Source organism: Diplotaxodon limnothrissa, linkage group LG14 (genome assembly GCF_057381915.1).
Source record: "Diplotaxodon limnothrissa isolate DT_005_m linkage group LG14, D_limnothrissa_male_GT1.1, whole genome shotgun sequence".
NCBI classification, from domain to species: domain Eukaryota; kingdom Metazoa; phylum Chordata; class Actinopteri; order Cichliformes; family Cichlidae; genus Diplotaxodon; species Diplotaxodon limnothrissa.
The window spans coordinates 26,914,661-26,928,978 of record NC_140609.1 but is presented as its reverse complement, the minus strand read 5'-3'; the positions used below and the strand labels follow the sequence as shown (position 1 = coordinate 26,928,978).

The 14,318-nt window shown below is 38.7% G+C and overlaps 1 protein-coding gene across 1 annotated transcript in view; it reads right to left on the bottom strand.

The window, feature by feature from the left end:
- Positions 1–1,413: 1,413 nt before the first annotated feature.
- The window catches only part of LOC146618971 (neprilysin-like), a 33,754-nt gene continuing 20,849 nt past the window's right edge, over positions 1,414–14,318 (bottom strand). Inside the window, exons 9-23 of the mRNA XM_085370038.1 lie at positions 13,995–14,129; positions 11,721–11,822; positions 11,455–11,591; positions 11,214–11,307; positions 10,197–10,325; positions 6,266–6,364; positions 6,067–6,144; positions 5,748–5,851; positions 5,335–5,393; positions 5,117–5,236; positions 4,613–4,746; positions 4,123–4,188; positions 3,502–3,597; positions 3,156–3,232; positions 1,414–2,960 (exon numbers count right to left, since the gene is read on the bottom strand). Coding sequence (XP_085226164.1) covers positions 2,861–2,960; positions 3,156–3,232; positions 3,502–3,597; positions 4,123–4,188; positions 4,613–4,746; positions 5,117–5,236; positions 5,335–5,393; positions 5,748–5,851; positions 6,067–6,144; positions 6,266–6,364; positions 10,197–10,325; positions 11,214–11,307; positions 11,455–11,591; positions 11,721–11,822; positions 13,995–14,129 — 1,530 coding nt within the window. The 3' untranslated portion in view covers positions 1,414–2,860. The remainder of the gene's footprint in view (positions 2,961–3,155; positions 3,233–3,501; positions 3,598–4,122; positions 4,189–4,612; positions 4,747–5,116; positions 5,237–5,334; positions 5,394–5,747; positions 5,852–6,066; positions 6,145–6,265; positions 6,365–10,196; positions 10,326–11,213; positions 11,308–11,454; positions 11,592–11,720; positions 11,823–13,994; positions 14,130–14,318) is intronic.

Here is a 14,318-nt window from a genome sequence, read left to right as displayed (position 1 = left end):
GTTTCTCAAGGATTTCTGACAAGATTAACCAACCTTTCACATGTTACTAGCACGTCCTTCCTATCCCAGATAACATGCATTCAGAAATATATTTGAGCTAAAGAACAAAAACACCCATGAACATAATAAGTCAAGCTGTCTGCAGACATACTGTGTTTTTTAAAGGTTTATTCTGAAAGAAAGATGCTTCTCAAGATGATAATCAGTCATTCTTAGAAAGTATCTAAATACAGGCAACTGAGGTATTTCTGTCTTTCTACAAGTGGACTGAAAGTGAGAGAAAGAAAACCGAGTGACCAATAAAGACACAAAAACAGCTAGCACAAATAGCATTGAGAATATCTGTCTATATATATATATATATCAATATATAGATGTATAGAGATATATATATATATATAGATATATATCAATATATAGATGTATAGAGATATATATATATAGAGATATATATATATCTCTATATAGATATCGATACATATATCTCCCGCTCGCCCCTGCAGGCAGTTTAGCTTTCAAGCTGTAGTGCTCTACCAAAGGCCTGGGAGCTTGAATATATATATATATATATATATATATATATATATATATATATATATATATATATATATATATATATATATATATATCCATAGGTCCCTCATCCTATTCATGTAGCCCCTTCCGCCGGGGTTACTTGCGTAGTAGCATTCCAACAACGCCCTGTTTTCGTCCCTTGCCCACCGATGCCTTCTTGACGGCCGTAGTGATCGATGTAGCGGTTCCCAATGACAGCAATATCAGGAAGAAGGAACACGAGAAGCTGGACAAATACCAAGGGCTCAGAGAAGAGCTCGAGAGGATGTGGAGGGTGAAGGTAACGGTGGTCCCCGTGGTAATCGGAGCACTAGGTGCGGTGACTCCCAAGCTAGGCGAGTGGCTCCAGCAGATCCCGGGAAAAACATCGGAGATCTCTGTCCAGAAGAGCGCAGTCCTGGGAACAGCTAAGATACTGCGCAGGACCCTCAAGCTCCCAGGCCTCTGGTAGAGGACCCGAGCTTGAAGGATAAACCGCCCGCAGGGGCGTGCTGGGTGTTTTTTATATATATATATATATATATATATATATATATATATATATATATAGTTTGGACATGGAAGGCGTATACAGTCTACATGGTCTACATGATCATGTACATCATTCATTGCACTAATTTCTAGCTTTTCTAGCTTTTTCAACTTACAATTTAACATTAAAAAATAAAACCACATGAAATGGTTAATTAAATTCTACTGATTTAATACAATCACCTGTATTCAAAAAATGGATGCACTTGTGATTTTTTTTAATGTTTCTGAAACTATATAAGAAGCTTAATCTTTTTGCTTTGTGCTTATAATCACCTTAAAACAAAAACAGAAAACATTGGCTATATGGCACACTTTGTAAGATTAAGCCAAGATAAAAATGGGAAATCACTATGCTTCTTCTCAATAGTTAAACATTTTATGAACACACTTATTCAATGTCTTATCAAAAGTTTGGAAGCTTAATAATACGCTCACATGAGTTTGTTAAAAATCAGATTCTTTTTTGACTTTGGCTTTTCGTACTGATAAAAACATGAAACGCAATGTGGCAATTACTGAAATCAAGCCGGGGTTATTATATAAACTGGACAGACCACGGACAGCTCTTTGCACTCGTTATGCTAAGTTAAGTCATATGGCAGCTGGCTAAAACACTGAGACGTGAGAGTGGTGTTGATTTTCTCATCCAATTCTTAACGAGAAAGCAAACGAGCATGAGAAAAAGCCGAGCTACTTGTTTAATAATACATTTTCTTATCCTTTGTTCTCCCACAAATGCACATACACACTCACACAGAGTAGCACAACTGTAAGGCATACCAATCTGCTTGACAAACAGCAGGCAGTTATAACAAATGACGTACAAAGACTGGAAAAGACACAGAGACATTCATTCACACGGAAACACTCAGGAGTCTCGAAGAACGAAAAGGGTTTGGTGTCTGTCGATTGTCGTCTTTATGACTTATGACCAGGTGTCATCTTAAAGGCAAAAACTTCATTTTGGTTTATAATCCACGTTCTGCTAATGAAGAGCAGCCACCTGCCAACTGCGGTAAAGATGTTAGCATTGATTATAGAACAGCACTGTGTAATATGCGATCGCGATTAAATACTCGCTGCTCTATATAATAAAATGACTTTTGATTTTCTATAATAATTTATCTAATCTAGTTTTATGGATGACCAAAGATTACACTATGAGTACACTGAAGAGTGGATCAGCATGTTGATGAAGGCTGAAACCAGCTGAGGTTTTATGAGAGTACAGCTCAGTCCCACATACAATAGAGTGGTTCAGCCCTGTTACATGTATATGAGTGTGAGTGGGTGTCTGGTGTATTCATATGCCAGTGGGCTGAGCACATTTGTCTGTCTGCTGCTCTTCTGCCAAATACTTTTGCAGAATTTAGACTGAAACACACTCACATGTGCACTCACAAATACACATTGGACTCATAAATGAGAAGCAAAACAAGAAAAATTGAGAGAAAAATAAAAACAAAAATACAAAAGTGATTGTATGAGTAGGAGAATAATTGGGCTGAATGAATGAACTACAGTGTCAGAGGTGGAGAGACAGTGCTCAGTCCATCCATCTACGAGGGTACAGTGTGCTGCCGTCCTTGGATGAAGTGCATACTGCAGTGTCAGTCCACCAGCCATGGTCCATCCAGTCAAGAGCTAAGGGAAGCTTCCATTTTAATGCAGCCCCCGGTGAGTTCTTCAAAAATCAGAGGGTAGAGGTACTGTAGGGGAATGGGGAGGACCCATCCCAGAGGTATGTGAATCACCACACACGGCAGATGTTGTCAGGAACCATGTAGCTGCTTTTGTTGCAGTTGAATGCTTTGGCAAATTCTGGGAAATTCTGAAGGGAGCCTAGTACCCTGTGAACGTAGAGAGGAGATTGATGGTTGGAGCTGAAGTTGTTATATTAGACGGGGACTTGAAAGTGAAATTAACATGACATATCATTTTGTCTAGGTTTTAAAATGTTAGCTACCATTGTAATTTGTTTTCTGCCCTTTGCCGGCAGCACATAGCTGATTGATGTAGAGAAAATACTCTTGGTTTGAGTTTACCTGAATTTCCCTGGACTGTGTACGTCAACTTTAATGGAATTAACAGCTTGCTCTGGCCGATGTGTTCCACACCACACCTGTAAAAAGACAGTGATTAGGATGCACCAAGAAATCTGCACATCTATCCATTGCTTAACCCAGTCATCCATCAATCCATCCATCATTCAATCAATCCACCAATCCATCCATCCATCCATCCATCCATCCATCACGAAGCATGCACATTTTGCAGGATATTTTTCTAATGTTGCCTACAGTCCTAGGAAAGATCAGAACTACAATGCATGTGTAAAAAATGGCTTATTATTCAACAAACAACTGCTGCATCAGACAGTAAGGCTATTACCTGAGCAAAGTTTAGGAAGAAGAGTTGATCATGGGAAAGGTCAATTCCAGGCAGAGGTGGTTCCTCTCCATGCTGCTTTACGTAGTTCTTGTAGGCCTAAATCAGTGACACAATCTTACCCAGCAGTCATGTTGAATACATCCAAAAATCACACTGATTATGAAATCATAACTTATGTCACCATGTTTGCAGACAGAAAAATAAATGCATATGGATCCATCCTGTCTCCCTGAGATCTACGTATTAATTAGAAAAATAATCTAGACTTTGCGCTGAAAGAGAAAGAAAAAAAAGTGTACCGTGTATGTACTTTGTTAGACATGTATAATTTATGTGAAAATACTATACCTGCTCTTTCATGTTGCATTCAAGTCTTTGAATGTCTTTTCTGTGCTTTGCCAAGCTAAAACTGATACATCCAGCAGCGACATTATGTCCTTTATTGCTGTGTTTACAATAGCTAATGAGCCAGCCTGTGACCTAACAAAATAACTAGTCTATTAATGTTAGAAAGCAGATGACAATAGCAAGCTGCAGACTGAATCACCTCCTCTCTTATCTGTAAACTGGGCCTCTTAAACAGACTTTCTCTCTCTCTCTTTTTTTTCCCAGGCTCATTACCTGATACGCCTGTCGTATCCCTCCATTGTCAGCAATGTTTTCTCCGAGGGTGTTGTTACCATTTAACTGGAGAGGCGATATGGGGACATAGAACACAAAGATTGACAGGGGAAAAGGACAGAAGGAGGCTGTAATTTTTCCTCTGTATTTCAGCAAATCGTACATATAACTTTTGGGATATAGGAAATCATTTCACAAGGGATAAAAGAAGCATTGTTCAAAAGAAAAGGACACAGAAGGTGAGACAAAGAGAAGGAGAGGAAGAGCCATTGATATGTCAACACAAAATATTAAGGGCACCTGGAGCAGAGAAGGTATGAGGCAGCAAAATGTGTGGAAAGACAGAAAAATGACCAACAGATAAGCTGGCAAAGGTAACAGGAAAGCAAATTATGAGATAAAGTAAAGTTCATGATAATATTGGGGGAAAATATGGGAGGAAATTTGATAAGAGAAAGAAGAAGGATGGATATAGTTCAGATGAACGTACATGTAGTCCACTAGCGAGATCCCAAGAGAAGTTTCCGTACTGATCAACAATGCACTTCGACAGTTCGAGGAACCTCTGTATTGAGTCTGGTGTCCACCAGTCCTTCAGGTCGCCATCCTTATCATAGTTACGGCCTAAAGAATGAATGGGACGTGGACAGGTTGAACTTGATGAACAAGAAAACAAGAATATCAAGAGCACTTAAATGCTATATAACATATAGCAACTAACATATATATTCTATGTTAGCTGCATATTTCAATTACATTTATGTGTTTGTGAACAGTAGATGTCAGTACAAATAAATCCTCTCATCTCTGAAGCAGAACCAAGTTGGAAAAAAAGTTCTGAGATCCTAAATGGTGTTACAAAACATGTTTTTCTGGTACCAGTTACAAGGGGAAATCTATTACATATATATATAATTTATTTTTCCAAAGATCAATGCAGTCTGCCAGAACTGCCCCAGGGAGGAACAAAGAGTAACAATGCGGAAACTCATACCATTGTCATCAAAGCCATGTGTGATCTCATGACCGATTACCATGCCGATGCCGCCATAGTTGAGAGACTTAGCCTGGCCTTTGCTGAAAAAAGGAGGCTGAAGGATTCCAGCAGGAAACACTGACACCAAGAAAAGTAAAATAAATAAATCAGCAAATACATAAAATATGTATTGTTTTAGTCTTTTGCAGTTTAATCTTTGCATATATGTGAAATACCTATTTGATTTTTGCTGGATGAGTAGAAGGCATTGACAACAGCAGCTCCAGTTACCCACCTGGAGAAAGATGTTGGAATTAACCTACAGTGAAGAGCACTACTGCTACAGTAAAGAGCACTAGACTACTGTGAAATGCATGTTTGATGAAATATATCAAAATTAACCTGCAGTTATTAATAGCTGGGCTAATGTTAGCCTCCCAGCCGAGGAAAGCTGAACTCTATACGTGGGTAGGAGTATGTGTGGGAGAATGATCAGTGCACTGTGCTAAATGTGAGATACTGGGGTACACCAAAAGTGGCAAAAAGAGAAAAAAACTGATTTATTACTGCTAATTTAAATGGTAATAATTGCAGCTTAATATACATCTGGAATAAGGCAGTTTATTCTACCCCTCAATGGAAAGCTTACTCTTCTTTGTTGACTTTTACTCTGAGTTTCCGCAGGCGTTTCTTCTGCACATACTCCAGGTTCTGTAGGATGTTTTCAAAGTACTCCTCTGCACTGTAGCTCAGCTAACACCAACACACAGAAAAACAGGAGGATTAGCCGAGATGAGAGCTATCAACACTTGGCCATATATTCTCCAGCAAAACTCATAAAAGCCAGGAATTCACAGAGATTTTTCACAGAACCGATATGCGGCTACAATAAAGGCGCTCTGTATTCTGCTGAAATGATTCCATGAAAGAAGGAAAACATTCTCAGTTGCATATTTTCAGATACTTACATCTTTGTACTCATTGTTAAGATATTCGCCATCCATGATGTTGTCTGAATAGCCGATCCGTTCCCGAATAGCTCGGGCCTGCACAAGAATAGGTTGAGAAAATTGAACAAACATTTTTAGCCATCAACTATCCTGAAATTCAGAATGGGCTATACGTATAACAATCATTAACTGTTATAGCTAAAAGTATAAGCAATACCTTCTCCTCAGCTGCTTTCTTGGTCTCTGCATCCATCCATGTCAGGTCATCAAGGTTACTAATGAACACTTCCCGAATGCCTTTAATCATCTCTTCCATCTAAGCCAAACCACACAAACACAAACAAAGAGTGAAAACCTCATCATATCAGTCAGAACAGATTTACTGCAGAAGGAGACTATCATCAAAAGTCATCTGAAGTTATGCCAAGCAATCTTGCAACATACTGGGCAACAAATTCATAAAAATGCACTTCCCTGAATTAAGCCTCATTATTACATAGTCACGTATGAATGCAGAACAACTCCAGGTTACACTCTGTGTAGGAGACCTTGGCAGACATTTTCAGAAGTGTGATATTAGTTTAACATGACATATTTTTTTCTATCAAGTGTTAAAATTGGCTGTAAATTGGCAATAATCAGATATGCTTCATTAGTGACTAAAAACAACTACAACTACCAAAAGAAAATTATTATTAAATAGATATTTCTTTGTACATATAAAAGTCTCATCTTGTTTTAAAATTCTCTACAGTAGATGTCTTCACTCCTTGACTGCATGGTTACAAATACATTATTGATCATGCTACTGCTCTACATATTTTAAAAATCTACATTCGCTTATAGATGCATTCAGCATTTTAGGGTTTCATTTCTGGTTACTCGAATGATCCTGAGCTTTATGAATTTAAATTATAGAAGAGATATTGCAGCATAACGGCATCCATGCGATAGGCAGGCCAGTTATATTATTTTTATTTAACACATGAACGAGTGCAAGTGAAAAGATGCTTCAGAGCAATAGTAGCTTCAGATAATGAGATTTTCTTATGCAAATTCAAAAATCATCAGTCATCACATCAAAAGCTCACTTTTCAGTGAAACCTGTGGTGCATGTTTCTATAATGTATTTGCCCTGAGCTACATGTTTTCACGATCTGACTGATGGCACCAGTGCAAACCATGCCTGTACTTTGGCCATCAGACTTAAAAAGGCAAAGGTTTTTTGGTCACAAGCACAACAAATACACAACTGGGACAATTCAAATGAAAGTGAAATGAATCGCCACCAAATAACAAATGCAAAGAGAACAGAAACAGGAAATTTAAAAAAAAATAACTTCAGAGACATCAAAGGTCACCCTTCAAGAGTCCTCTAACCACAGATTTATTTTGAGGCCACAGTAGGCAGACAAAAGGCACACCAGCTTCTCATCACATTAGCAGAGCCCTAGCTAACATAATGCGTGACGACTTGGAGAGCACACTGTGGTTGCTGACAAACCAGCAGCGATTATACTTAAGAGGCTTTTCTAAAAACCTTTTAACATACTTGTGATAGTGTTGTGTGCATGGATACGCTATGTTCCAGTTGTTGGTTTTTTCTTTTAGTCAAAGTTTTAGTATGATTATGCTTCTTTGTCACACAGTGCTGCAAATTAGGTGCATTATCTACCCAAAGCTAGCAAAGTGCTCAAAAATAGATATTTTTCATTCACCATGATTTAGTCCACATGGACTGAGTTTGGAAAAGTAGACAGTTGGACCCAAAGTTACCTTATCGTATTAAAAAGAGGGATGCTTAGAAATGTAACGCTTTAGCAACAATCTAATGAAAAATATTGTAATTCAACTTATCAGAGTTACATATTTACCATCTACATTAACTATTTTGAATTACTTTATATACCATATATACTTACTGGTCAATTTATTAGGTACACCTTTCAAGTACCAGTTTGGACCCTCTTTTGTTTTCAGAACTGTCCTAAATCATTGTTGCACAGATTCAACAAAGTGCTGGAAACATTCCTCTTATTTGATTTGTGAGTGTTTGTGTTGTTTTGTCATGGTCCTGGGCCATGTTGGCCCAGTATTCTTAGTTTCCATGTGTTTTGTATTTTGTTCTTTATTTATGCCGTGGTTCCTAGGTTCTGTTAAGATGTTGCTTATTTGATTACCCTCTGTGTATCTGTGAGCCCTCGTTTCCCCTCCTTGTGTTTTATTCCATCTTTTCCCCAGCCCGTTATGTCTGTGCTCTCCCCGGGCTCTCTCTCCTCCTGTCTGAACCTCTGTGTACTTCCTGTTTTACTTTGACAGTCTCCCGTCAGTGTTGCGTTCACTCCTGCCGTGTCTTGTTATGATTATCAGTTTCACCTGTGTTCCCCGTGCGCTCCCACTTCCCTCATTAACCCTCTGTGTATTTATGTCTGTCTCCCTCAGTTCTGTGTCACGTTCTCCCTCATTCATGGCTGTGTGTTTCTCCGTGCAATATGTTATAGTTTCCAGTTTAGTTTGTATGGTTTTTCTGTCCAGCAATAAAGCTGTGTTTTGAGTTCAATCCTGCCTCCGTGAGCTTGCGTTTGGGTCCTCATCCTGCCTGCACACAGCCGCAACCATGACATGTTTAGCCGAAATATATTTCTGAATGCATATTATATATAAGATTTGCTAATTACATCTGAAAGGTTGGTTAAATTAAATTATTCATTGCAATAATAACTTTTGTTAGGGTTTTTCCTTTTATTTATTTATTTATTTATTTTTTTGAGAAGTCATATATACACTCACTGGCCGCTTTATTAGGTATATTTTTCTAGTACCATGCCTTAATTTTTAGATTAATCAAGATGCTGGAAAAACTCCTGAGAGATTTTGGGCTATATTGACATGATAGCATCAGCTGCTGCAGATTTGTTTCTGCACATATCCCGTTCAACCCTGTCCCAAGGGTGGTTTATTATTGTATTGACATCTGGTGATGTTATGTTCAATAAACCAGCTTTATCATACAGTGTGTTATTCTGTTGGAACACAAAAAACATCAGAAGATAGATAGACTATACACATAGACTATGGTGTTTAAATGACACTTAATTTAAAACCCCAAAGTCTATCATTAAATTTCCCCCACACCATTACACCACTAGCAGCTTGTGCTATTGATTCATGGCAAGGTGGAACCATGCTTTCAAACTGAGATTTATTAGACCAGGTACCATGTTTCCAATCATTTATTGTCTAGTTCTGATGAGCTGATGTAAGTTACAGCCTCAGTTTCCTGTTCTAAGTTTACAGGAGTGGCAGCGATTGTGGTCTTCTACTGCTGTAGCCCATCTGCTTCAAGATTTGAGGTGTTGTGACCTCTGAGATGCTCTTCTGCATACCTTGGTTTATAAAGTGGCAGATGAGTAAATATTGTATCGATGGTATACTAATAGCAGCAGTATAAAACAACAATTTACCTAAAGTACGCACTGAAAGGAAAGAAGAACATATCAAAAAGATACTGTATCTGTGTCACTTAAAGAAAGTGTGGCAGCTGCAGGTCAGTTAGTCACAATGAAATGTGTGTACTGTGTGCATCAGAGGATGTACTGCCATACAAAGATACTGTAAAATTCTTGATGATATGACAGAAATGTACAATAATGTATTTCTATTTGTGAAAGTTGTACATGGTCGCAAATAAAAATTGATTCACATGCACAATGTCAGATGCCACAGCTCACACATACACATGCATAGGCAGTTTGAATTTACAGTGTGGGTGGTGTGATCATGCTAACAAGGACACCTTGTTCAGCTGCTTTGAGTGGAGGCAAGCAAAAACTACAGTATTCTGATAGACAAGACACAAATGTGACAAAAACACAAGTGGGTGTCAAAATACTCTCCATCAGATGTGCCTGAAACACATGTTTTTTGTTGTATGTATGACTAACTGAATACATAAACGTCCACACTCCTCTTGTAATGCCCTGCAGAGGCATTTTTAGATTATCAGTTTCAGCTTTCAATAAACAAGGTGCGGAATTCCATTACAGAGATTGTATCTTGTCTAATGAAGGATATTTCCAAGAGCTCTTTATCTTTGATTGAGTCTAATGTGTTTTAACAATACAAAGCCTAATGCACCTTCTACTGACCAGTTCTTTACTCTTTTCAGAGAATGCCTCCTGCACATAAAGTCGTCCCACAGCATTTTCCAGGTTGTTGTTGACGTACAGAGCACACTGTCGCCACACTGCTGCCTCTGACGTCGTACCAGACAGAGCCTGCAGGGAAAGTAACAAGGCACAGATCAATTAAAGATGAAGGATAAACTGGTCAGCATATTGTTTAAAGAGGCTCATGGCAATAGGAAATGGGGCAGTGGGGAAATGATTAGATTAGAAAAAGGATTACCAAGATTTTTAAGGCATGGAGGAAGAATATGAATGAAGCAACGTGTTGAAATCGACTGTTTATTAGAGCCTGACTGATACTGCAGTTTTAGCATCAATTAAATAGGTGTGTGGGTGGCGGTAGGGTTTGATTCCCATCCCCCACTTTATTTTAAAGAATTTTTCAAAATGAAAACTCTTAACACCCCCCCCCCCCCCCCCCCCCAAAAAAAGTCATTGAAAATATAAAATCTTCTAATTTCTAAAAATGTGCCTATTTTGCATGTTGCATAGACAAATCTCAAACATGTTTTAACCTTAGATGGTTTTCCAGTAGCCTTGTCAGTGTTAGAAGATAAACTGTATCAGCTTAAGGTAACTGATATTGCTTTATGAAAGTAGCAAAAAAGTGCAGTAAATAACCATTTGGAAGCAGCCTTATGTGCTAATGTAACTGTGGTTTAGATCATTTCTGTTTAGCACTAATTGCCAAGTGTTAACATGCTCACATATTCCAGCAAGGTGGTGACAGTGGTAAACAAACCTGCAAATGATCAGCATGTTGGCATCTTAAACATGATCCCATGCTAACTTTAGCATTTAATTCAAAGCATAAGTATTGTCATTTAGCCCCATACCAGCAGGAACATTACTGCAAACATTTTTAACTGCTTTGCACCCTGTGTTGTTTGCATTTCTTTTAATAACTTAGGTAAGCAGCAGTGTCTGCAAACAGGACCTTCCATGGACTATAACAGCATCAAGGTCCTGTACGTATACCTTGCGGAAGGCTTTCCTGGTGTCTCTGTAAGCTCTGCTAAGACCCACCACCATGTTCATAGCAAAACGCCACACCATGTAGTTCTGCAAATCCCTGTGAGTAGACAGAAACATGTTGAGAAAAAAGCAATCATACTCACACAAAGCTATCAATACTGTGCACTCCCTCCCCCACAAGCTTAGAGACAAAAACAGGCTTTTATACTCCATCACAGATACAGACTTAAATTAACACACCTACCTCTTGGTGTATTTGGCCAAGATCAGGTTGAGCCTTCTGTAATAGTTGGGCGAGTAGTTTATGACCTTTTCTGTGTCAGGGACGCTGATGTTGACTGTATTCATTATTTTAGCTGTGAAGTAACTCCAGTCAAATAGCTTCAAAAGGAGTTTTTTTTTTTTTAAACCCCCCCAGAGATAAAGAGGAGAAGAAGATAAAGATGAGAAAGAAGTATCTATGTGAAATGAAAACAGCAAACTGTGGTACATAAAGAATTTTTTTTTTACCTGTGATTCAACCTCAAGGGTGAAGTTGGCGTTCAGGTCCCCCAGTTCCATCTTGTTGTAAAGCAACACCGGGTTGTTACGATCCTCTGGGGTATCAGTAGCCTTGGAAAGAGCAAGACAGAGGGGCTAAAAGTCAAGAATGCTGTCACAACCCTCCTGTTTCCCGACACATGCGTACAGTTGCAGTGCAGGTCCAGCAGCATCAAAAGTATTTGGCGTCCCAGGAGGCTTTGGCTCTGTAAATGTCAGAGCGCGAATGGTGTGACTGCCTTGTAAAAGCCAGCAGCTGAGTGGAGGAGAAGTGAAGCATGGCAGAGAGCAGAGCAGAACAGACTAGGATGACAAACACAGAGTGTGGAAAACTGTTGATGAAAAGTCACGGTGTTGGGATCAGGCTGGTTAACAGCTTGTTTTAGACATCAGCTGCTACAGACTGGAACCACAGACACACACACAGAGGAGGGAGGTTTGGTCTACAAATGGATGACAGGAGGGTCATCCTGCTAACAGAAACCTTTTGTGTTAAGTTAGATGAAAAAAAACAGAACTAGAATACAGAAGGAAGAAGGAACCTTTGAACCATCATCTTTCCAGTCTGTCAAGAAGTACCAGCTTAGACAGAAAGATAAAGCTACTGAACCTGCACAAAGTCTTTGCCCTGCTAAAGTTTTTGCCTGCATTTTAACTTACATCAGTTGTAGGTTGCCTCTTGTGGGATTATAATATTATTTTATGCCATGTTATACCCCTAAATAAAGATTGTGAATTATTATGTCGTTTTAGTTTGCATTATTCTCCTGAATTAGAAGAAGGTGATAACTATTGCATTTGTTAAACTGATTTGCATTACATTAGACTGCTGATTTATTGTGAATGAATGATATTGTTTTATGATGCATTATACTGCTGAGTTATAAGAAATACTGTTCGCAGAAAGTCATCGCCTTATTTGTCTGATTAGAAGAGAACAGAACATGCTGGAGTTTTCTGCCCCATCTCAGCAGGAGCAGATAAACAGGGAGCCAAGGTCGTAGCTTAGGCGCTGTGTGAGAGAAAGAATGTGAATGTTTAGGCTTTTATGATTAGGTGGGGGCCACTAGAGGCTATAAGAGGTTGATCAGTGCTCCACCATTTTGAGATCTGATGCTGTCTGCGTACGGTGTCCATCTCCCACGCGTGTGATCATTAAAATCATTGTTTGACTCAACCCGGCCGGACCAGTGTTGTTATTGTGGTTTTTCCTCTTGTGTCCATCCCCAATATTTGAATCCGTAACACTCTATATACTGAAATGATCACAGTAATTATGTCACCACAGCCTGCAGCTCTACATTTAACTGCAGGTCAGTGAGCTCTATCAGGTATGATTCAGAAAATCTTGGATTTCACAAGGAGGCAACTCACTGAATCTCCTCAAAAATGTGCAAGTGTTTTTCATTATGTTGACTTGCTTATTAAGGTATCTGCTATTTTACTGCTTTATTACTGACAGTTTACTCCAAGTTACCATTCCAGGTTATGGTTAACTTTCTTCTGTAATATTTTAGTTGACTGTACTATTCAGTCTCAATGGCTGTCACCTCATTCACTAGCCTCAAAATTGAGATTAGTTTAGCTTAATACCAGCCTGCTTTGCATCACTAACAGTAGTTTTAAATCAATGACATCCCAATGTCTCTCTTTCCATTACCTGAAAAATATTCTCTTTCAGCTAACAAGAAGAAAATGTCACTCCCTTATCTGCACATAGGTCAAGGAGAACGGGAATGAAGAAGCTCAGAAAAAAAGGTGTATTTCATATTTTATAAAATGATATGTGTTTAACTACACGTCTTCTGTTGCTTATCATTGGAAAAGGGTAAGATGTGAGAAAGAGGTTTATTTTTGATTGTGGTGTAGTTCAGTTTGCCACATAATCTTGCTAGCTGTTTCATTATGGACAGCTCTCAACCACCAGGAAGTCTACACTAGCAACAGTGCCCAGTGACAACTAGCCAGTTTTAGTTTGACGATATCTATTTTATATCTACCACACTTCTCGCAGTGGACCGGGAATTATTTTACATTCAGTTATTGATCATAATCAGACTTGGAACTGGATGAATACTTGGAACTGAGCAGGCTTGAACTACAGTATGCATTACTGAAAACAAGATCTCTTTCCCATGGTTTCTCAAAGCCATAATAAGCATATTTTGAAAAGTACAGGAGGTTCTTAAGTATTTGAATTCATATTTCTACTTGTAAAACGGCAAAGCACAAATCCATACTTACATTAGCAATGTCTCTCTCCAAGTCTATAACTCGTGTCACCTCCTCTCTAATGCGAGTTTCATTGATCGCTAATCCTCGGTCCTTGCGCATCAGCTTAGCCAGGTCAATCATGAATTGCTCATAGGCCCGACATGCCTGCAAAATAAACACAACTTGTAACTCACTGATTTCAGTAACCACTGACTAAATCAAGATTTGACTGATACAAAGTCTGTCTATAGCAAACATGCATATCAATTAAGGCAAAATAGGAAGCTGTAAAGTGAAACCAGAGCAACGGACGTCTGTTCCACTCACACATCTGGTTTGGATTGAGATAGAGTT